Genomic DNA, 23046 nt, shown 5'->3' with positions numbered 1-23046 from the left:
CGTGTCCTGAGTCTCTTCTGTCAGTTGGAGTCGAAACGAGCCATTTCATAAAATCGTGTAAGTTACTAAAAAATAATGAGAACAATACGGCAATCCTAAAAAATTAAGAAATTCTAATCTAAATGCAACAGACATCTTAGTAAGTTTTATGAAGAAAAAGACGAAGTTTTCGTGTCTGCTCCAAATTCTTTATTAAAAATTGCTACATATGTTTCGGCCCTTACAAAATTAGGGCCATCTTCAGACATCTGCAGACGAATACAAAGATGTATGAAAACAGTAATAAAATAAAAGACAGCAACAGAAAAGTACACGGAAAGAGAAAACAACAGTACAAAGACAAAACAGTAAATCAATAAATATTGAGAGTCGAATTGTAAAAAGAAATTTAAGGAAAATAACTTACATGTTTAAAATTATAACCGAAGTTATCTGTCAAGAAAAGATGAAAGTAAACATGTCAAATTATCAGGGGTCGACGAAGGCAAACAGAAAGAGCATATGATATGTAGCAATTTTTGATAAAGAATTTGGAGCAGACACGAAAACTTCGTCTTTTTCATTATCTATCAAACTCCAATGAACAGGATGGATAACAGATTTGTTAGTAAGTTTTGATGTAGTAAATCTTTTTCCAAATGTTCCAGTTGATAAAACTCTTGAAACAGTGAGAACAAAATTGATTAATGATAGAACCATTTATGAAAATTCAAAATTGACTATTGATGATATAATGGAGATATTAGAAGTTTGCCTGAATTCCACATATGTATTTTCAATTAGATGATGTTTTCTATAAACAAAAATTTGGCATGGCTATGGGTTCTCCTTTATCACCAGTAATGAGTAACATATTCGTGAAATCTTTCGAACAAAAATATATAGACACATATCCACTAAAACCAAAGACTTGGTGGCGATATGTAGATGATATTTGTGTGATTTGGCAACATGGTAGAGATGAACTAAAAATTTTTTTTATCATATTAACAACAAAGAACCTACAAAAAAATTCACAATGGAATTAGAGCAGGATAACAAAATTTCATTCCTAGATGTTTCAATAAAAAAGTTTTCGAATTATTTTGAAACGAGCGTATACCTAAAAAAGACACATACTAATAGATATTTGAATTTTTATTCCAATCACCAAGTAAGTGTCAAAAGAGGTATTATTAAAACACTTTATGATAGAGCTAATTTAATTTCATCTACACCCGAAATTAGAAATAATGAAGTTGACTTCATTAAACATTCTCTTAGGGATAATCAATACCCGGAAAATTTTATTGAAAAAACAATATTAAATTTAGGGAGGAAAATGACTAACCAAAATCGTAATAATGATCAGAAACAACCAAAAAACCGTCAAGAACAACCGAATTTATTGAATGTAATTCCTTATGTTAATGGCCTTTCAGAAAAAACAGGAAGAATCGGTTCGAAATTCAACATACGAACTGTTTTTAAAACGCGAAATGATTTAAGATCTATATTAACAAAAACTAAACCTTTGAACGAAAAACAAAAATCAAAAAATTGTATTTACAACATACCCTGTATTTGTAGTAAAACTTATACAGGTGAAACGTCCAGATCTCTAGAAATAAGAAAACGCGAACATAAAAATAATATTAAAAATAGAGAAATTAATCGATCACAGATCATATTTGTTCTAATACGGGAGACCACATGATGGATCGGAATAACACTAAAGTTTTGATGACGAACCAGACCATTATAAACTAAAGATTGAAGAGTCTACGTGTATTCTATTAGATCAAGATAATAATTTGGCAAATTGTTCGGTAGGAATAGATCATATTTGGATCTATTCACTGAAGAAGGAACTGTCATCCGGTAATTTTAAAATTAAATGTATCAACGTTTCCATGCAGTCACTGTTTCTATGTATTGACAATTAATGTCAAACAAAGCCACAATTCAGAAGATTTTCAAAAATAGATTTTTCGTCTGATGAAGGAGTCTGATATAGACTCCGAAACGTTACCACTTAAAATTATAATTTCAACGTTATTTATTTTCAGTTCATTGTCAGGCAACAATTTTTTCTAGTTAATTTGCTCCTGACAAATTAGTGCAAGAATTTACGCAGGAGCAAATCGTCGATTTCATTTTCAATTGATTTTGTTTCAGAGATTCGGAGTGAAAACCCTAAAAAGTTTATTAAGAAGTGCAGAATCCTCCCAGAATAAATTTCAATCAATATCGGTAATATATCACGACCATTCACGAGTGATTACGATCCGCTTGTTTCGAATGCAGCGACACCTAACCATCAATTTTAGAACTATGTTTCGTGTTTAGTGTACCATCCCAACAGATGGCACTGGATACAAGAGTGATTCATCTATGACTGCAGTAACCAATCTATCTTACTTAGGCCCGGTACTTTCACCTTCGAATAAATTTTATTCACTGTCAATAAGTATCCGTCAAATAATTTCCTATCTGAAGGATACCTTATTTCGGTGCTTTCAGATGAAATTATTTGACGAATAACAATTCTATGAAAACACGGTATACTACTTTTCACTGATTAATGTAAAATAAGACACCGCATTGTAGAAATTGTCATCATTCCAACTAGAAGGCAAATATTTCGTGAAAATCACAAAAAGAATAACCAGACATCCAGAATCTAAAAAATTCAACGTACCGACATTCGATCTATGACAAATAAAATCTTATTAACGAGTTTCAATGACAGATTTATTCGATGAATAACACTATCTGAAACTGAAAAGACAGCATTTCTACTTATCCTACGAATAAGACTCATCTATCGAATAAATTTAGTTATTCGCACGTGAAAGTACTTAGCCTTAGGAATATATAGCCGTATGGGACATATGCCATTGTCGTTTGGGTTCCGATTTGGGGGCTTAGTATATGACGCTCGAGTTAAAATGGCTAATATCTTTTTTTAGGCCGAATCGGAAAAAATGGTGAAGGAAAAGAAATTGAATAAAAATATAATATACAAAAATCAAAATACCAAATCAGAACCATGTGAACTGTTTGTTCCGCCGGTTCCGCGTATTAATTTCAATCACTACCGCGATCGACCGGTTGACCACCCGTGGTATATACAGGATGGACCAAAAGTCTTTTTATATTTCAATTGATGATTAAAAAAAATTAGTCACATGAGGTAAAATCTGTGTATTTATTATAAAAGTAGACAAAATGGGAATTTATTTCCTAAAAATAATATCAACCAGATGTGACCCCTGATTATTTTGACATTGCTGCAACCTGGAGCGGAAATTTTCCAATTATTGCCTCACAAGTGTTTTTGGAAATATTTTGAATTTCCTCCTCGGATATTTGATTTTAATTCTTCGAGAGACCCTGGGTTGTTGTTATAAACTTTGTACTTGAGGTATTCCCAAAAGAAATACACCATTGGGGATAAGACTGGGGTACGAGCTGGCCAGTAAATGTCACCTCTTTTAGATATAACTTTTTTCCAAAAATTCTCAAACATTTCATTAGCGAACTGCAACCTATGAGCATGATTTTGAGGCTTTAATTCCTGCACAATTTGAATTTTGTACGGATGTCAATGTAAGTTTTTGTGAAGAATACGACTTAAATATGTTCTGGACAAATTTGAGCCACCAGACCTCTCCTACACGCTCTACGATTTCGGGATCCCTTTATGTTCTAGTCGGCCGAATCGTGGTAAATTTTGTGTTGAAAACGTCTTTTCGAACTTTTGTACCCATTTTTTACTCAGTTGAATCGATGGAGCTTTATTTTGGTGCCGTATGTTGTAATAAGCGCAATATTTTCGTTGCGCTACAGTACAAGAATCGTTGTTTCGATAATACACACACACGTACGCAGAACGCCGTTGTGCTCCAGTGAACGATGCCATGGCACTAAATTCCTATTGGCCGCTCTTGCGAGACGTATATCAACACTGGCGTCCCTATGCAACGTAGCTACCTATTCAAATGTTAAGGGACTTTTGGTCCACCCTGTATTTTTGATCTTTATATTATTCAACCAACACTCAATGATATGATCCAGCTTCTCGCCAATTTTCGAGGAATGTCTCATCGACTCTCAGTCTGTCTTGATATCTTTCTATGGCTAACCTTACCATTTTTGGGCGAGATAAAAAATCCTTATTGGCATCATTATAACTTTGTCGACATTGTCATTATTATTATGAAATATTGGTCACAATCAATGGTTCCTTCATTATCTCAGTAACCATTCTTTGTCGAACCATAATTTTTTAATAAAAGCAATTTGCGTTATGAAAAGTGGCATAGTTAGACATTACACGGGTCAACACCAAATTTGACTTTGACTGCAAAGCATAAAATTTCGATAGTTTAGATCCTAATTAGACGAAAAAAAAATATATGGCATGAAAAAGTTTGCTTCTGTGTTTAGGAGACTGATTCAACTTTATCATTTACAATAACTACAAGCAACATGTAGAGCCCATGGCTTGTCTTGATTCCAAACAGAAAAGTCAAAATATGCTTCATAGGCTTCAGAGAGAACGTGAAATGTCTTTAGTTCGTATTTCACGTCACAATTATAATAAATTGACCACATATAAAACAAAATGCATCAGCATCATATTTACACTTTCTTGACGACATTTCGAAGTTTGTCTGGGCTTGTAAACAACACCTTATCGTTGTTTATAACTCTAGTGCGCACTAGTGATACTTTGTAAGGGTAAACACCCCACTCTCATCGCGCGGTTTTTGAATTATTAAAAATTATTAAAAAAAATGAAGAATGTTAATACTATAACTATCACAAAAGCAAACTTTATACCAAAAAAAGGTATTTTCTTCTCGTTTTTGTGCATAATCAACCGGAATTTCCTAGTATAAACGTTAGGACAAAGAACGAAAATTTTTTTGTAGAGTCGTGTTATCTTTCACATTAATCAAATCAAGAAATTAATTTTGCAGAAGCAGTATTACAATCAATTTTATCCTTTGACGCATGTAAATCAGGATTACCATCTATTGACGATTTGCTTAATCAGCCGTTCTTCTCTTCGGCCACTACAAATGCCACAAATAATGAAAAGATATTTTTCAAATTGCCAAGCTCGACCAAGGAAAAGTTGAAACTTGTTCGCAATCAAATAGAAAACAGACTCAAAGATGAACAAAAAATGGTCAGGAGTCAGAAACGTCTTGTCAAAGTACAAGAAATGATGAGTTCAGAAGAAGAAAAAAAGAAGCAAAGACATAAACAAAGACATGAACAGAAGTTATTTGTAAAAGAACAACAGAAGAAACAGGAAAAATTGAGACAACAATCTATTGATGGGGAAAAAGCTCATAGTGGTAACAGTAGTACAGCTACTTCAGTAGGTACCGCAACACCTCCTTCAACAGGTTAGTGTCGTTAATTCAAATAATCGTGTTACTGATTCCGATTAATCCTAATTTTTTGAGTCGGGAAATACTTATTTTATTAATTTAAATTATTGTCTTCTTCAAATGTTGTGTTTTATTTTTGGATGGGTTTCCCGTCCCGTTCACACTTACCTGCCGCGGCTTCCGAACTCGTCCAATAGTTCGTTTCGAGCCTAAAAAATGACGATTCTATCGTCTGTTCCATTATCGGCGTTCTCTCTTCTACGGTTGTACGTTGAGATAACTATCATTTTTCATATTTATTATTCATTTTTTCATTTATTTAGGTTCACATGTACCTTCTCCGCCTCCTCCTCCGCCACCGCCACCTATGCTATCTAATGGGGAGGTTCTAGAACACCCAATATCTCCTCCAGAGTTTGCTGCTGATGATCGTTCTGCTTTATTGGGTGCCATATGCAATTTCAATAAATCATCATTACGTAAATCACAAACAAAAAAATAAAATTATGCTATAAACTTTCTACTTATATATTTTATTGATTGTGATATCTTCCTTCCTATTTATATTATATAGATGATATACCTATGTAAAAATGTGTGTATTTTTATCGTAAAACAACATGTGTAATATAATTCTCTATTAAATATTTTGTGTTTTTATGTTGGAAGTTGAAATGAAACAATATTATTGCTAGTCAGTATATACTCATTTTGTAAGCACCGAGTGAGAAAGGTAAGGGAGGAAAATCAGCTGATTTAGATGTTGGGAAATTGCTAAAGCTGCATTCACAATCAATTCGCGGCCGAAGTGCACTTCGGCACGAAATTTACCATTCGCAATAATCTTGGAACCAAATACTCAAATGAATAAAAAATGTAACTGATCAAAACATAAGCATCAGCATCATCTATAGCCGGCACGAAATTCCTTGCCGAAGTAATAGTTTGCAACTTGCAAGAAATTTTGTCTTGAATTTCATTGTGAAAGGTAACGGAGAACGCCATCTGCTAAGCTTCCGTGCCGAAGTGCACTTCGGCCCATGAATTGATTGTGAATGTGGCTTAACTGTGAGCTATCCGCTGCATCTCGAGGACCGTGTAAAATGCCAAACGAAAGACGAATTACCGGAGCGTTTCGCGCAAATAAGCTTCCGGGTCGAGGGGAGCTAGATCAGAAAAGCCTAAAAAATGTTAGAGAAAATTTTGTTTACCAGAAGCAAATGTAAACAAATCGACGTCAGTTTCACTATATACTGACAGAAGTAAGGTAAGCACGTATTCTCTTTTCATATATTAACTCCCATCAACAGTCGAATAATATTTGCCCAGAGACAAAAACAGAATATGTTCAAAAACCACGCGGGAGTTTCAAAATCCTATTATAATGAATAACTTCAAAAACGTGTTCTGGATCTCTGATAATTTTGGTTTTCTGTCTGGATAACGGATCTTGTGTGATATGGAGCATGCAGCTGTTTTTTTGCATCAGGAGCATTCGACTGCTTGCTGATATTTTTTTGGCTAGGTTATACAGCCTAGGTGTCCTTAATAATCGATGAGAATGGATAAAAAAAATATGCGTCTCATATTCAACCAGAAGCCAAGGGATTCATGTAGTCGTAAAACCTTTTTTGTTAATAATAAATTTATTTTCAAGATATCCCAACCCCAGTTTTCCAAAACACAAAACAACTAATTCTGTAGTGTTCTCGTTGACAAAGTTATAATAGAGCGGCATTAAACTAGCAGGGCACCTCAAAGAATTTTTACGATTTTTATGCCCTCGTTCTGCTCTCATTTTGCTCCGTTTTGCTCACCACTCAGTTTATTTTGCTCACCTATATACAATGAGCTATAGACAATTCAAAGTGCCCTGCTTATGTAATATTACACCAACAGGGTACCTCAACGGATCTTTCCAATATTGTTATCATTCGAAAGCTCTCGTTTTGCTCACCAGTCCGTTCGTTTTGTTCATTTATACTTTACAAGTTTTCAGAGAAGAAAATTTTTTTCTCAAACTAGCTTGTGGGATATCTGCTCTCGTTTTGCTCTTTTCAAATCTGCAATTAGTTTTTCTCTACAACTTACCGTTACCGGTATATAGATAATCAAAAGTGCCCTGGTGGTGAAATATTACACTACCAGAGGGCAAATCAACGGATCTTTCCGATATTTGCTCATCAGTCCGTTCGTTTTGCTCATTCATACTTTACGAGTTTTTGGAGGAGAAAAAATTTGTTTTCTCACCCTAGCTTGTGGGATATCTGCGGTTTGCTCTCGTTTTGTTCTTTCCAAATCTGCAATTCTACCAGTTACCGTTACCGGGATATAGGTAATTCAAAATGCGCTGCTAGTGTAATATCACACTAGTAGGGAACCTCAACGGATCTTTCCGATATTCATCCCGATCGAAAGCTCACCATTCAGTTTCTTTTTTTACCTATTGAGCTATAGACAAATAAAAGTGCCCTGCTAGTGTAATATTACCTCAACAGATAACAAAAAAAAATTACAAGTGAAAACAAGGGATTTCAGATTGCTCCTTAAAAACAAATCTATACTACATATTTAAATCTGTATATTGATTTGGATTTAATGACTTTTTCTTCAAAGAACCGACATTTGATATAGACCAGTCTCCTGTCAGTCCATGCGACTCGACTCAGCTTCCCCATGAGTCTGAGTGTTGAGCCCTACATCCCAACATCCCAATTTTTTAACATGTATTTGTTTTATCGATGGTGCAAAAACATTTTGATTCACATAATGCATACTATAATTCATGAAAATAATAATAATTAATAGCTTCACCATTACCGAACATTACTTTATACCAGCATCGGATATTTCTTCATAAATTTTAAATAAAAAATATTCCAAAACGGTTCACAGTATCGAGTTTCATCAAGAGTACCATGTAGGTGTAAAATTGAATGATGTTTAAGTTCACTTGAAATTATAAACGACTAGGTACTAGAAGTCCACTAATTCTTTCAAAGAAAGGATGGTCTGATAGCACCAGTCAGAAGTTCTACAGTGAAGCAAATCTTCCTTGTTGTTTTTCATTTGAGGGTAATAATATATATCAGCTGATAATTGTAGTGGGTACAAAAAATTTACTGGCTCTTTTGCTGATATTGCAAGAGCCAGTTGGTTGGGAAAATTGTAGATAGACCACCGGATTCTGAAAAAGTACTCCAGATTGATATCGAAAATAATGATTCGCATTTATTTCGACTGAAGTCCGGTTTTGGGCGAAAAAGCGATACAAAAATGTTTCAGTGACAAAACCAAAAAAAAAGCAACCAACAAAGCTATGTTATTTGCCCAAATCCTTAAGAACAGAATCAAAACAAATCCTCTTTCTAAGAGGTGTTGTTGCATGTCAAGGAGAGTACTCAACAGACATTAGATATTTTCTTGGGTACTTCCTTAGACCCCCTAGACTAGAGTGTGTTATTACATAAGGAGGGCACTTTTAATTATCTATATTTCGGTAGAGAAAAACGAATTGCAGATTTGGAAAAATGCAAAACACAGATATCCCACAACTAGAGAGAAAAAAAGTTTCTCCTCCAAGAACTCGTAAAGTATAAATGAGCAAAACGAGGGATTTCGATCGAAACCAATATCGGAAAGATCCGTTGGGGTGCCCTGCTAGTGTAATATTACACAAGCAGCGCACTTTTGATTATCTATATCTCGGTAACGGTAAGTTGTAGAAAGAAACTAATTGCAGATTTGAAAAGAGCAAAACGAGAGAAAACAAAATTTTTTTTCTTCTCTGAAAATTCGTAAAGTACAAATGAGCAAAACGAACGGACTGGTGAGCCAAACGGAGCAAAACAAGAGCTTTCGAATAATACCAATATTGAGAATTAATCTCGTTTAATGAAACGGTGCATACGGCCATATAAGTAATTTTATCCCAGCTGAAATTTTTTATATTTATTTATTTATTTATTTCTACAACAGGAACCTCAACAGAAAATCCAATAACATAGATCCACAATGATTACAATTTATGAAATAATTACACACTCTATGATGAAAAACATTAAAAAAAAATTATACAAAGCATCGAGCTAAACACGAACAGACAAATTAGAAAAGAAAACTGCATATTAGACAAAAATAAGAAGAGCCAAAATTAATTCTTTTCGGAATCAAGACATATATGTAATTTCTGAACAGATATGTCGACAGAATATTCTTGAATGTTCCTAAACTAAGATTGAAAAGGTCAAGATCATTAATATGCCAGTTGTAAAACCGCATTATTCTAGGGAAAATCGAATGATAATAAAGATTAGTTCTAGATTTAGGAATCCAAAACAAACTTCTGATACGACCAGGATACTGTGGTACATTAATAGTAAGCGAACACGCTAACGGATAACTGAAAAAATTATTTAATATCTTGTACAAGAAATCATCAAGCAGCGCCCTCCTTCCTTCCAGACTCAAAAATTTGTGTTCAATTAAGGAACTTTCATAATCTCTAGGTGAGTTGTTTGGATTAAATATATAATTCAAGCTTTTGATGAACTTTTTTTGAACAGGTAATGTACTCATGGGTTTCAGATTTGGGTAGCATACTCCAAGCAGCTTCTTACGAGAGAAATATACAGTGTTTTCAATGTGAGGGCGTTTTTGAAATTTTTTGTGATTCTTAAAACAAAACCAAGCATCCCGAAATTCTATTTAACCACCGCATCTACATGAAATTCGAAAGACAATTTTTTATCCAATAAAACCCCGAGATCTTTAACAATATACTCTTTCCAACTCGAGCCCGTCAAGAAAAAAGACGATTCGACAATATTTAGGTTCCTTGTGAAAGTGATATGCTGACATTTTTTCACATTCAAAGTGAAATATCTCTCTGAGCAAAAGACGAATAAACGATCTAGGTCTTCCTGGACGGCTACAACATCAACAATTCTCTTATAAATTTTCAAATCATCGGCATATAAGCTATGAAAGGTATTAAGAAAGCATTCAGAGACATCATTGAAATAAATTAAAAAAAGAAGCAGTCCAAGATGGGAACCCTGCGGGACTCCTGACATGACGTCCACCAGCTCAGATGATTGACCATTAACGACCACGTACTGTCTCCTCCCCTCCAGGTAAGATACGATCCACTGAAGAAGTGATCCAGTGACCCCAAAATCCTCCAGTATTGATATTAAAGTTGCATGATGCACCTTATCGAATGCCTTTGCCATATCTGTATAAATAGCATCCACTTGATAACCATCATCCATTGACATTGACAGGTAATCAACATATGGCGACAAATTGGCTAATACTGAGCGACCACTGAAGAAACCATGTTGATCCCCAGAAATCCTACTATTCGACAAATGAAAGAGTCTGTCTGTCACCAAGGATTCGAACATCTTGCCAAACTGGTCGAGAATGGAAACAGGTCTATAATTGTTGACATATTTCTTATTGCCAGATTTATGTATTGGAACCACCTTGGCCATCTTCCACCTGTCGGGAAATACTCCCTCTTTGAGGGATCGATTATAAATTATGTGCAAAGATTTCACCAGGCTGGTAGCACAGGATTTAAAAAAAAAGGTGGAATCAAATCAGGACCTGAGCTCTTGCTGACATTTAAAGATGTTATTTTTGCCACTATCTCCGCCTCAGAAATGTCATTGAAAAATATAGCAGAATTGTTATTATTATTATTCTTCTTTCTGTAAATGACTGGTTCATTAGGATCCACAAAGAAAGACGAAAAGAATCTACTAAACTCGTTTGCTATTGTGATGTCATCGGTGCGAGAGTTTTGTTGTTGTGCTCTAATACATGCGGAATTTGTCATTTTTACTGAATGAACTCACAAAGGACCAAAAGTTCTTGAGGTTTCCAATTATGTTGTCTTCAATGGTAGATATATATGCTTATTGTAGTCTTCTTTTATATGTGTCTTACACTGAGATCTCAATTCCGAAAATCGTTGATAATCCCCAGTATCCCCGAATCTTTTGAACTTGACATGAAACCTTCTCTTATCCCTAATCAAAATAATAGTCTGCTCTGAAAACCAAACAGGGAATTTTTCATTTTTAGACGATTTCTGGGGAACGTTTCTGCCAATAACATCATGCAAAAGCAAAACCGAGTACAGTACTTCAACTCATTCATGTCTTGACTGACCAAGATATCATCCCAGCAAAGTTTAGATAAATCTTCCTTAATTGATTCATAGTCAGCTTTAAAGTACTTATAAAGAGAACGAGATTTAAATGGTTTTCTCATGTCAAACTCACATTTGATATCCGCTTCCAGCGCAGGATGATGCAGATCTCCCTCAATAAAAGGCAGGTCACTGCGACATACGCCAATGGATTTCGTACTCCCGCAAGAACCAAGTCCAAAATTTTTTCATTGCTGTTACGAACGTCATTGAACTGAGATAGAGAGTTGTAGGAGCAAAAGTCAGAAAAACCTGTATACGGACTTCTACTTATGATATTTGGCTTCAAATCACCGTCAGCACTATCTGGCGACCACACGTAATCACTGAGATTGAAATCACCGACAAAGACAAACGTGTCATCCCCATGATCATCCATGAACGAAGTGACCGAGTCGAGATAGTTTAAAACATCGTCATAACTAATATCCAGCGGAAAATAGCACGCACAAATATAAAGTTTTTCATCTTTTGAAATCGACATCCGTATCCATAGATCCTCCACAATTGTAGTGTTAGCAATATCAGAAATCAACTCGGCCTCAAATTTCCTAGATACACCAACAAGAACGCTTCCACCTTCCTTCTTTCGGCTGTTAGAACCGCATCTGTCCTTTCGAAATACATTGAAACTATCAAGACAAAACAGTTCTGAGAAGTTAATATGCGGCTGTAGCAAAAATTCCGTTATGCAAATGACATCATGATCACTCTATTAGCGCATACAGTAAAGAATTCGTGAGTCTTCGTTCGAAGACCCCGACAGTTTTGATAATAGAGCCTGACAGTGTTATCAATCATTAGTTAAATTTAATAGGTTATATGCAGAGCAAGAAAACAAGGAAAGGAACGAACACTAAGCACACATCAGATGTTGAGCCTCTGAAGGTCCTCCTCAAAAGTCACCTGCAACATTTTAGATCGTCCCTCCTTATCAAAATTCTTCCTTCACGTACCCAGCAATACTTGAAATTGTTTTCTTTGGAGAATTTTTTTGAAAGGTACAACAGTTTTCGATTCTGAGACGTGAAACTTTCATTGATGTAAACAGGGTTATTAACATCTTTGAATCCTATCTCGCTGCATTTGAGAGTTTTGAGACCTCCTCTCAGCCTATAAAAGCTCTCAAGAACTCATTTTTCGCCAGTTTGTTCCTGAACTTCAGAACAATAGGTCGAGGCTTTTCCGCCGAAAAGTGCACTCTATAAGCGTTTTCTATATGATCGTCTGCGCTCTGGTAGTTTATTTAAATATGTAGTATTGATGTTAATTAGAAACAAAAATAGAGAAGTCGAACGTTCGGCGGAGGGTGGAAAATACGTCAGTCGAGCTCGTGAACTTGGGAAGAAAATATGGAAATCAAGTCGTTTCATACCGACTGAAAATACCTACCCAATAAACACAAGGACATCCGATGGATATCCAAATCATGCAATACGGATATCCATTGGACGTCCTTTGATGGACAAAGGACGTCCATAGGATATCCCATGGATATCCGTTGTTACCAATTTGGATGTCCAATATGAACGCATTTTGGACATGAATTTTACTAAAATGGACAAACAATGGACATTCGATGGACGTTGCTTGGACAGCTGATGGATATTAACAGGACCTTTTTAGATGAAAACTGGGATAGTTATGAACCTCATATCGACGCTGAATCAGTTAAATGAACTTATATATATATTTTGGTTTCCTAATGAACTTTTTAGGGTTTTCACTCCCAATCTCTGAAATAAAATCAATTAAAAATGAAATAAACGATTTGCTCCTGCGTAAATTCTTGCACTAATTTTTCAGGAGCAAATCAACTGGAAAAAATTGTTGCCTGACAATGAACTGAAAATAAAGAACGTTGAAATTATGTTTATTATTATTAAGAATTGCAGAATCCTCCCAGAATAAATTTCAATCGATATCTTATATATTGGTTCACTTGAAGTCGATATGACGTCCATAACTACCTCAGTTTACCATTAAAAGTTCCATTAAAAGGTTCAGTTAATCTGCATCAGCTGTCCTGTTCAAGGTAAGATCGCATTGAAGAAGGAAGACTTTCACGATTTAAAATGCTCGTGTTCGTTCGTTGGAAATTCATTGAAATGGCGGCCGATCAATTAGCGAGTGTCTCTGTTTTCATTTAGAAAAAAAGAAAATATTAAACACTTTAGGATCTGAAAACTTAATGATTTTTGTTCAAAATGGATTTTCAGATATCTCTCTATCTCTTTTCGCTCCTCCATCAAAAGAGAAAATGAAAAAATGAATGAATTAATGTTTCAATCCTAAAATAATTTCAATTACATATCAAAAACATAATAACCATTCAGACAAAGATTATAGAGTAGAAAGATAGGAAACGCCCTCATATCGCTAGTACTAAAAACCGACTACATTTTGGCCAGTGAAAACACATTTGACAATGAGATGGCGCTGAAAACGTATTGTCAATACAGAAAAACTGTTAAATGACAGTTTTCTGTTTTATATGAATTTCAATATTGACCTTGTTGAGACCAGAAAACAAACATCCTGAGCGACAAAACAAAAGGATGGTTTTGTTTTGTGACCAGGATGTTAGTTTTCATCTGAACATTGTTTGGAATCAATTGGTACAATTAAATACGCTGTTGGATGTGATAAATTTTTATTTGCAATCTATAAAAAATTTACAAAAATTTGAAATTATGGACAACGAATAGAGCTTTGACTAGGACACAAGAGTATGTGGTTATCTGCTATAGGTACGTCAAAGGTGTTTTTTCTGTGCAAAACGTTTTGAATTGATAAACTTAGTTGAATTTGTACAATTTATATCAGAAGTTAATATGAACCAATATTCAATTCACCGTCATAGGATACACATTCCCGTTACTTACATATTTATTTACAAAATTTTCTAAGCCACAATTGAAAAAAACCTTACAGAGGTATACTGCCCTGCTAAGACAGGAAGTCGTATCTGCAAAAAACAGATTTACAGGTTCAACTGGATTTTGGTATTTTAAGGCATGCTCCAGCAAGTAGGCAATGCCTGAAAGTCGTATTTAGAATAATGAATTCCAAAGGTATATATACTGAAAAAAAGAGTAATGCAGAAGATACGCAGATGTCATATCATATCTCACAAATTGATCAATTCCTAAACTTCGTTTATGCAGATACTTCAAACAGAACAAATTTTAAACTGTGCATTCTTAAAAACTCAACTACATCTTCTATGTACACTCTAGAAACCATAGAAATATTATTTTTGATCATTACTTTCTAACACCTTGATCCTAATGGTCAAATAGATTCGAAAACATAATGTTTTCGCTAAACACATACAAAAACTGATCAAAAACTCCTATTACAAATTCAAATAACTTCATCTGTTTAACTAGTACATTTTTATGTTTCAAAAATTCAACATTATTCAAGCTCTTTGTATATCTGCAACATTATTTTCTGTACATAAATACTGAACACTAATTGAAACTTCTATAACTTTTTCATTAATAAAGTGAAATCTAACATCAATGTGTTTTGATCTCCTATTAAACTGAGCATTTCTTATAATATTAATGGCACTTTGGTTATCCATGTTCAAAAGTTAAACATTCAAGCAAAACTTCCAGATATAGTACCTCTTTAACACTTTCTGCCGCAGCTATAAATTCTGCTTCAGTGCTACTCAAGGCTACCACTGGTTGCTTTCTTGAAAACCATGATATTGGTCCATTACAGTAAAATATACAGCATAACCTGTCGTGCTCTTATTTCTGGTTCTTTTGTCTCCAGCAAAGTCACTGTCACAATATGTCTTTAATATTGCATCTTCTTCATCCGTCTTGTAAACAATTCCATCACTCCTTGTATATAAATAGATACCTCATTATTCGCTTAACATTATTCACATCTGTTTCTGTTGGATTTTCCAAATTTCTACTACAAAAACCAACTGCATATGCACAAGCTTCCTACAGCTTCACGATAAGGAAACTTCGGAGATTTCCGTTTTTCCTGGCAGCTTTCATCGCAGTCCACCATTATGGTGTTGTCGCTAATTTAGCATTTTTCATGCCAAATCGTTGCAAAGTACTTTCTGTATACAATTCTTGGTCCAGTTTAAGCCAGTCTTCTCCTCTTGTTAGTCAGATTCCTAGAAACATATTAACATCATTAGATTTTTTGATTTCAAATTTTTCTTCCAGTTTTTCAAGTAAATTATCTATATCTTCGACTCTTTTTCCCACTATTGAACCATCGTCAACATATATTGCCAAAAATAAAGTTCTAGTTTTGTTTTATTAATCTATGGTTAAAATACACTGATCAACACTCAAATGTTCCATGCCGTTTTCTGTCAAACATTTTGTAAAACAATTGTTCCACTTCATTGGAGCCTGTTTTAATTCATATAGAAATTTTTTAAGCTTGCACACTTTTCCTTCCTGTTCTTCAAACCCCTCCGGTACATGCATGAAAATGTTTTTGTTGCGGAAAATTCATCATGATTCCGATAGAAATATAAATCTAGCCCTGGATGACAGCGACAGTAGTTGAAAAATAATTATTGTTTCTGTTAATGTCAATTTTTCTCAGGAAGAAAATTGTGATACTAAAAACAAATACGATGACAAATCAAACAGGACCAAAACGAATAATTCTTCCAAATCAAGAATACGGACTTTAAAAGTTGAGTTACAAACCCAGAAAGATTTAATATTTGATGGTTTTAGAGAAACAAAAGGCAGAATTACTTCTACAAATGAAAGAAAAAGAAATACAGTCAATGAGAAAAATGGTCAGAAAAAACATTGAATTGGAAAAAGCCAAATTATCAGAAGCATCAGACTCATCATGTTCAAGTAAAAAAATCTGTTGTAACATCAGAAATAATGTCCAGTAAAAAAAGTAAAGGAATGGTTGAATAAAGAAATTTCGGAAAATACTGTTCATCAAAACTAATAACTCTAGCGAAAACATAGCACTAGTAACGCAGACCATAGCAGACGGAGTTGATATGCTATCTGGTGTACTGGAAAACGCCAGACGTAATAACTAAGATGTCTAAAACTCTGGTGTATTCACTGATTCGATTTTGTTTTTAATTTCGTGGGGATATGGGATCAGTTTCGTTTTTTCCACTGTAGATAGCGCTGTTTAAAATTTGACAGAGCATTGTCATTTGATATTTGAAAATAATTTCCTACGACGTACGAATATGTTGTATTTATAAGCGATTATTGGTGTGTGAAAATGTATTAGTTTCGGGAAAGGGGTGTAGAACATTCATTTATCTACTCCTATTAAATTATATATTCACTATTCAACTGCTTTTGAGCAATTAATAGTATTTGTAAACAAACAACGTGAGTTATAATAACTCACTACTATAACTCACTATAATAAATCGGAAAAGATTCTTGGAATTCTTTACGAACCGAATAGCAGGGTGGCTCTGTGCTTGTTCTACAAGTCGATTGGCCGAAAGGGAACAGTCCATTATTGTTATTGAGGGGAGGAATGTCACTTGAATAATTTTGACGTTTCGAATTTAAGTTGATACCTTATTATTGTGAATATTTTGCTGGAAAGAATTAATTCAGATAATGAAGATGAAGTATTATGTGCACCTCCAGAAATAAGACAAGCTGCTAATGTTGCCATACAAATTATTGCCCGAAAATTTAAACTAAAATTTTTATAGCATTGTTATAGGTGTGTATTGAGATTTGTCAATAAAGTTCTTTCACCGTACTTGTATCTTACTATTTATTGTTGATGTCGTAGATAAAGTATAGTACCTATTCAACTTGCGGTAATGGTCATAACTCACTTGATGAATTACAGCACTCGCCTACGGCTCGCGCTGCAAACTTCATCTGCGTGAGTTATGACCTACATTACCGCTCGTTAAATAATATACTATTATTCAACATGTCGTTCCGTAAGTTCAATTTTCCATATGGACAATCAAGAGCTACAGCTAAGAATTCGGTGTTGTTGGAATTTGAAGCAGAACCAAATCAGATGAACGAACATTCGGGACCGATATAGCTAAGTTTTATGGAAACTTCAGCAATATTTCAAAGAAACTGTATTGGAAATACGTAATGTGAATTGTGAGCATGTATTGAGAATCAGAAATAAATAAATCTATTGAAGTTTGTTACTTCAAATATTCTTCCTGAGTAGATATAGTGAAAATTTCCTTTGCGTCAACTGAATATATTGGATATTTGACCAATTAACTGTGTTTTATTAAAATCATATTGAATTACCCCCCTCACGAATTCAAGTTGTCAAGCGGAAATTATCTTGAAGAAGAACAGTAAATCCTCATTCGAACCCTTATTCAATAGTGTTGAAATATTGACAGATTTGTTTTTACAACGAAAATTGAACTTTAAAGCACAAATATTCTTCAACAGCTGACAAAATGCACCAGTGCAAGTTCATATTTTGAACTCGTTGGACGTTGATCGACATTCGATATCAACGCAAAACAAAACAAAACGAGAGAGTATCATTGGACTTCCTTTGGTAGAACAAGGATAGAACGAAGCAAATGACATGGTGGCGCCGCCACGAAACTGATCCCATATCCCCGATTTTCTGAAATGTTGACGCTTGCAAAAAGTGACAAGTGCACACACCAGTGTTTTAGACATCTTAGTAATAACTCTTCCCAAGATTTACCTTATTTCAATGAGAAATCCCAATGGCCAAACCAACCTTCTATATTTTTGAATCATAAGTCTGATTTAGAACTGAAGGAGTACGTGACTGTTCATATGGAGAAAGAAAATTGCATCTGAAGTATTCCGAATTCATATATCAACAGATTCTCATCCTGGTATCTAAGATATCTAATTCGAAATACACTGCATAGATTATTTGATGTGCATGAACGCACCTCAGAAGAAATTGAAGAGGCAGAAAAAATGATTCTAATTGCAATACGGTTTTTCCTATTTCCAGAAGAAGTAAAGCACCTGCATAGTAAAAAAGCCTTGAAAAAATCAAGTGAACTTTTTCCATTATCACCTTTCCTTGGTGAAGATGGAATAATTAAGATGAGGAGTCGTAAGCATCTGCGGAAATTGACCGTATGACGAAATTTCCTATAATACTACATGGTTGCAAAGCATCAAGGAACAGAATCTGTTATAATGGAACTAAGAAACAAATTTTGGATTTTTAAGATTATAACAATTGTCGAGAAAGTGAAAAATACGTGTCTTTGGTGTAAGAGACGAGATTCCAAACCTGAAGTGCCAGAAATTGGACCGTTACCCCCGTGTAGAGTGACGAAACCTCCACATCCATTTTTTTACACAGGAATGGATTTCTTCGGACTCATCGAAGTTGCTGTAGGAAGAAGACATGAATAACGTTGGTGTTTATTATTCACTTGCACGTCTGTCAGAGACATTCACATTGAAGTCGCTCATTCGCTAACAGCAGACAGTTGTATAATAGCCATAAAAAGATTCACCAGACCTTGTCCACGAGAAATCTTCTCTGATTGTGGTACAAACTTTATAGATACTAATAGAGTTACAGCAACAAGTGAAAAATTCAAAAGAAGGTATAGAGTGGAATTTCAATCCAGCACGTACACCACACATGGGAGGTTGCTGGGAGAGGTTGATTAGATCTGTCAAGAAAGGCTTGAGCGCAGTACTTACTTCACAATATCCTAAAGATGAAACACTTCAGACACTTTTTTCTTATGTGGAAAATGTCGTCAATTCTAGCTTACTCCCATTTCTTCGGACGCAACTGATGGAGAACCATTAACTCCTAACCATTTTTTATTGGAAGGCAATTTTTATTTGTTCCTATCTACAAATTTTCAGGAAGACGATATATTTTCCAGAAAACAATGGAGAAATGTTGGACTCATGGCAGATCACTTTTTGGTGACGTTGGTTGAAAGAATATTTACCTACCTTGACTAAGCGCTCAAAATGGTTTCTGAAAGCGAGACCTCTCAAAATCGACGACCTCGTTATAATATGTGGGTAGAATTATTCAGGTATTCCGGGAAAAGATGGTGTAATGACCGTCTGTTATTTAGATTTTTTATAATTTTAGGAGGAAAAGTTTTCGTGTCTGGACAAGAGTTTTATTTTTTGACAATCCATCTTTTTTTTAATATACACACTCGATTCTAACATAAATCATAGCAACAAATAACTTATTTACAATAAAACTGAAAGTTCGTAGTAACACTCCCTCCCAGTGATGAGCTATCATTACTTCTTTTCATAATTTCCTTCCAGATCAAGTAAACATAATTTGGTGAGAGGTCGTCTGTAGGTTCCAATAGTTGTTTCAACATCGACCACTCTAATGTTTCCATCTGCACCGGGATATACTGCAGTGACAATACCTTTAGGCCATGTGTTTCTCGAAAATTGCGAGTCGATAATGATGACTACATCGCCAATACCAATTTTTCTTTTAGAAGATGAGAACCACTTCGTTCTTTTTGTCAGGACAGGAAGATATTCCTTGATCCAGCGTCGCCAAAAATGATCAGCCAAAAGTTGTGATTTTCTCCACTGTTTTCTTGTGACTAAATCATTCTCGTCAAATTTTCCTGGGATCTGAGCTGCGCTGGAAGTACCTATCAAAAAATGGTTCGGTGTGAGTGCTTCACTATCTGCATTGTCCAGTGAAACGTGAACTAAAGGCCGACTATTCACTAAACTTTCCGCTTCAATCAATAAAGTTTGTAAAACTTCTTCTTGTGGAGATTTATCTTTTAAGATGATACTCAGTGTTATCTTTATCGATTTAACTAAACGCTCCCAGCTGCCACCCATGTGAGGAGCAGAAGGAGGTATGAAGTTAAATTCAATATTATTTGTTGTCATGCTTGATGTCATTCTGTTTTGGTCAAAATTTCATTGCATTTTTCAGCTCTCTTTCTGCTCCTCGTAGATTTGTGCCATTATCTGAAAATATTCTCTTGGGGCATCCTCTTCGACCGATTAATCTTCTGATTGCCATTATCGCCGAATCTGAATGAGCTATTTCCAGATGAACTGCACGGGTGCTCATGCAAGTGAAGAGTACCCCATATCTCTTTTCACGTCTACGGCCAATTGAAACTTGCATATGTCCAAAATAGTCCATACCGGTCGTAGTGAAAGGTCTTACGAACGAACCTAGTCGGGATTCTGGCAGTGGGGCCATCTCTGGAATTTTAGGTTTTGCTCTTCTGTTTTTGCAAAACTGACATTCTGTCCAAGAATTTCTGACCGCTGACCTCATATTCAGAATCCAATATCGTTGGCGTAGTTCGTTGGCGACAAATTCTTGTCCACTATGTGTTGCTTTGTTGTGATAATAGCGAATTAGTAATTTTGTGAAATAATTTTTTGGCTCAAGTATGATGGGAAATTTTGCATCATCCGTTAAATCGTTGGAATATATTATTCTGCTCCGGACCCGTATAATATCTTCGTGATCTAAAATTGGAGACAATTTGGACAATTTGCTGTATGATTCAACCATTCCACTTGACTTAAGAGACTGGAATTCTTCTGAAAAATCTTCACTTTGAACACATCTTATCCATAGTTTTTCGGCTATTTCCACTTCGCTCGTCGTCAGTTCTCCATCTATGGGTGATTTCTTCTTGACTTGTAAAAATCTCAACATCCAAGCTGTTGTACGAATAAGTTTTAACCACCTTGAGAATCTTGTAATTTTTGGCAAGGCTTCTGTTATATTCACCTTAACGGTTACACCTACAAAACATTTTTTATTTTCCGGAGTATCGAAATCGGGAATCTGATATTGGGGCCATTCTTCAGTTTTATTTATTATTAAGGAAAGGAGGCCCTTTCAACCATCTGCCACCAGTTTTCCATTCATTTTGTAAATTTTCCCTCGTGGCATCATCGGCAACATTTTCTTTTGTCGATATCCAATTCCGTTCTCTAGCATCGGTATTTTCTACAATTTCAGACACTCGATGGGCAACAAATGGCTTGAAAATAGTTGGATTAGCTTTTATCCATCCAGCTACTGTTTTGGAATCAGTCCAATAGAAACATTTGTGGATATTCAAACTATGGTTCTCTTTTATAGTCACTGCTAATCTGCTACCCAAAACTGCAGCTTGAAGTTCAATCGAAACGATGTTCTTGATAGGTGAAACTCTTGATTTTGCCATTACGAAAGAAGTTTCTATGGAATTTTTTTTTGTGATTCGAAAGTATGCAACTGCGGCATAAGGCTGGGCACTCGCATCGCAAAAAATGTGGAGTTGAATTTCTTGTGCTTCAAATAAATTCAGGACGTAGCACCTTGAAATACTCAGATTAGTCAGTCTTTCGATATTTCGTACCCATTTTTTCCATTTAAGTTCCAACTCTGAAGTTAACTCGTCATCCCAGCCAATTTTCGAGAGCCAAATTTGTTGCAGTAAGATTCTAGCTGTGATGGTAAAATTACTCAAAAATCCGAATGGATCAAAAATACTCATAACTGCCTTCAAAACTTCTCTTTTTGTGACACTCTTCTGTGTCAAAGTCCTTATCTCCTCGTTGCTCCATTTAATTGAAAAGGAAAATGTATCTTCGTTAGGGTTCCTGAAAAGACCTAAAATTCTTTCGGTTGGTAGAACTGCTTCTTTTTCGAGATTCATATTTTTTTGATGGTTACTTCTGTATTCCTCCGGAATATTTCTCAGAACTTCTTTGGAATTACTCGCCCAGTTTCTGATTGTGAAGCCACCTCGTCTTTGAACCTCGATTACATCCGATGTCACCTCCTTTGCCTCCTCGATGGTATCGAAGCTATCCAGGTAATCATAAACATAATGTCTTTCAGTAATGGCTTTGAATGCTTTCGGATAGGATTGTTTAAATTCTGCAGCGTTCTTCCTCATGACGAATTGAGCTGAGGTTGGTGATGAAACCGCACCGAATATCATGGCCACCATTTCGTACACTTCAGGATTTCTTTCAAACGTTCCTCTACCTTTCCAAATGAAAAGTTGTGCATTTCTGTCTTCTGGTCTGATAAAAACTCTATGAAACATTTCTTGAATATCTGCTGTTACTGCAATGTTTCTTTGTCTGAATTTAAAAATTACTCCAAGCAGGGAGTTCAACAGATCGGGACCTTTAAGAAGAACGTCGTTTAGACTAACACCATTTGTTTTCGCCGCAGCATCGAAATCGAATCGTATTTTGCCTGGTTTGTTTTTATTGGTCACGGCAAAATGTGGTAGAAACCACCTACGTCCGCTTCTTTGTTGGACTTCACTGTAGGACAATTTTCTAGCATAACCTTTCTCCAAATACTCTTCAATTTTCTTTTCATATTCGATTCCAAATGCTTCATTTATAACCATTTTTCTTTCGATAGACTTGAGCCTAGTCAAAGCAGTGAATTTATTGTTCGGTAATTCGACATCATCGT

General features: G+C 35.1%; 1 protein-coding gene across 1 annotated transcript in view; it reads left to right on the top strand.

Moving 5' to 3' along the window:
* LOC123306649 (PX domain-containing protein kinase-like protein) overlaps positions 1-6032 on the top strand; it is a 39675-nt gene extending 33643 nt beyond the window's left edge. Inside the window, exons 8-9 of the mRNA XM_044888747.1 lie at positions 4968-5402; positions 5711-6032. Of these exons, the coding sequence (XP_044744682.1) occupies positions 4968-5402; positions 5711-5889 (614 nt within the window). The 3' untranslated portion in view covers positions 5890-6032. The remainder of the gene's footprint in view (positions 1-4967; positions 5403-5710) is intronic.
* The last annotated feature ends 17014 nt before the right edge of the window (positions 6033-23046 follow it).

Source organism: Coccinella septempunctata, chromosome 2, assembly GCF_907165205.1.
Source record: "Coccinella septempunctata chromosome 2, icCocSept1.1, whole genome shotgun sequence".
Taxonomy (NCBI): domain Eukaryota; kingdom Metazoa; phylum Arthropoda; class Insecta; order Coleoptera; family Coccinellidae; genus Coccinella; species Coccinella septempunctata.
The sequence above is the reverse complement of the archived record's forward strand: the minus strand, read 5'-3'. Positions and strand labels throughout refer to the sequence as shown.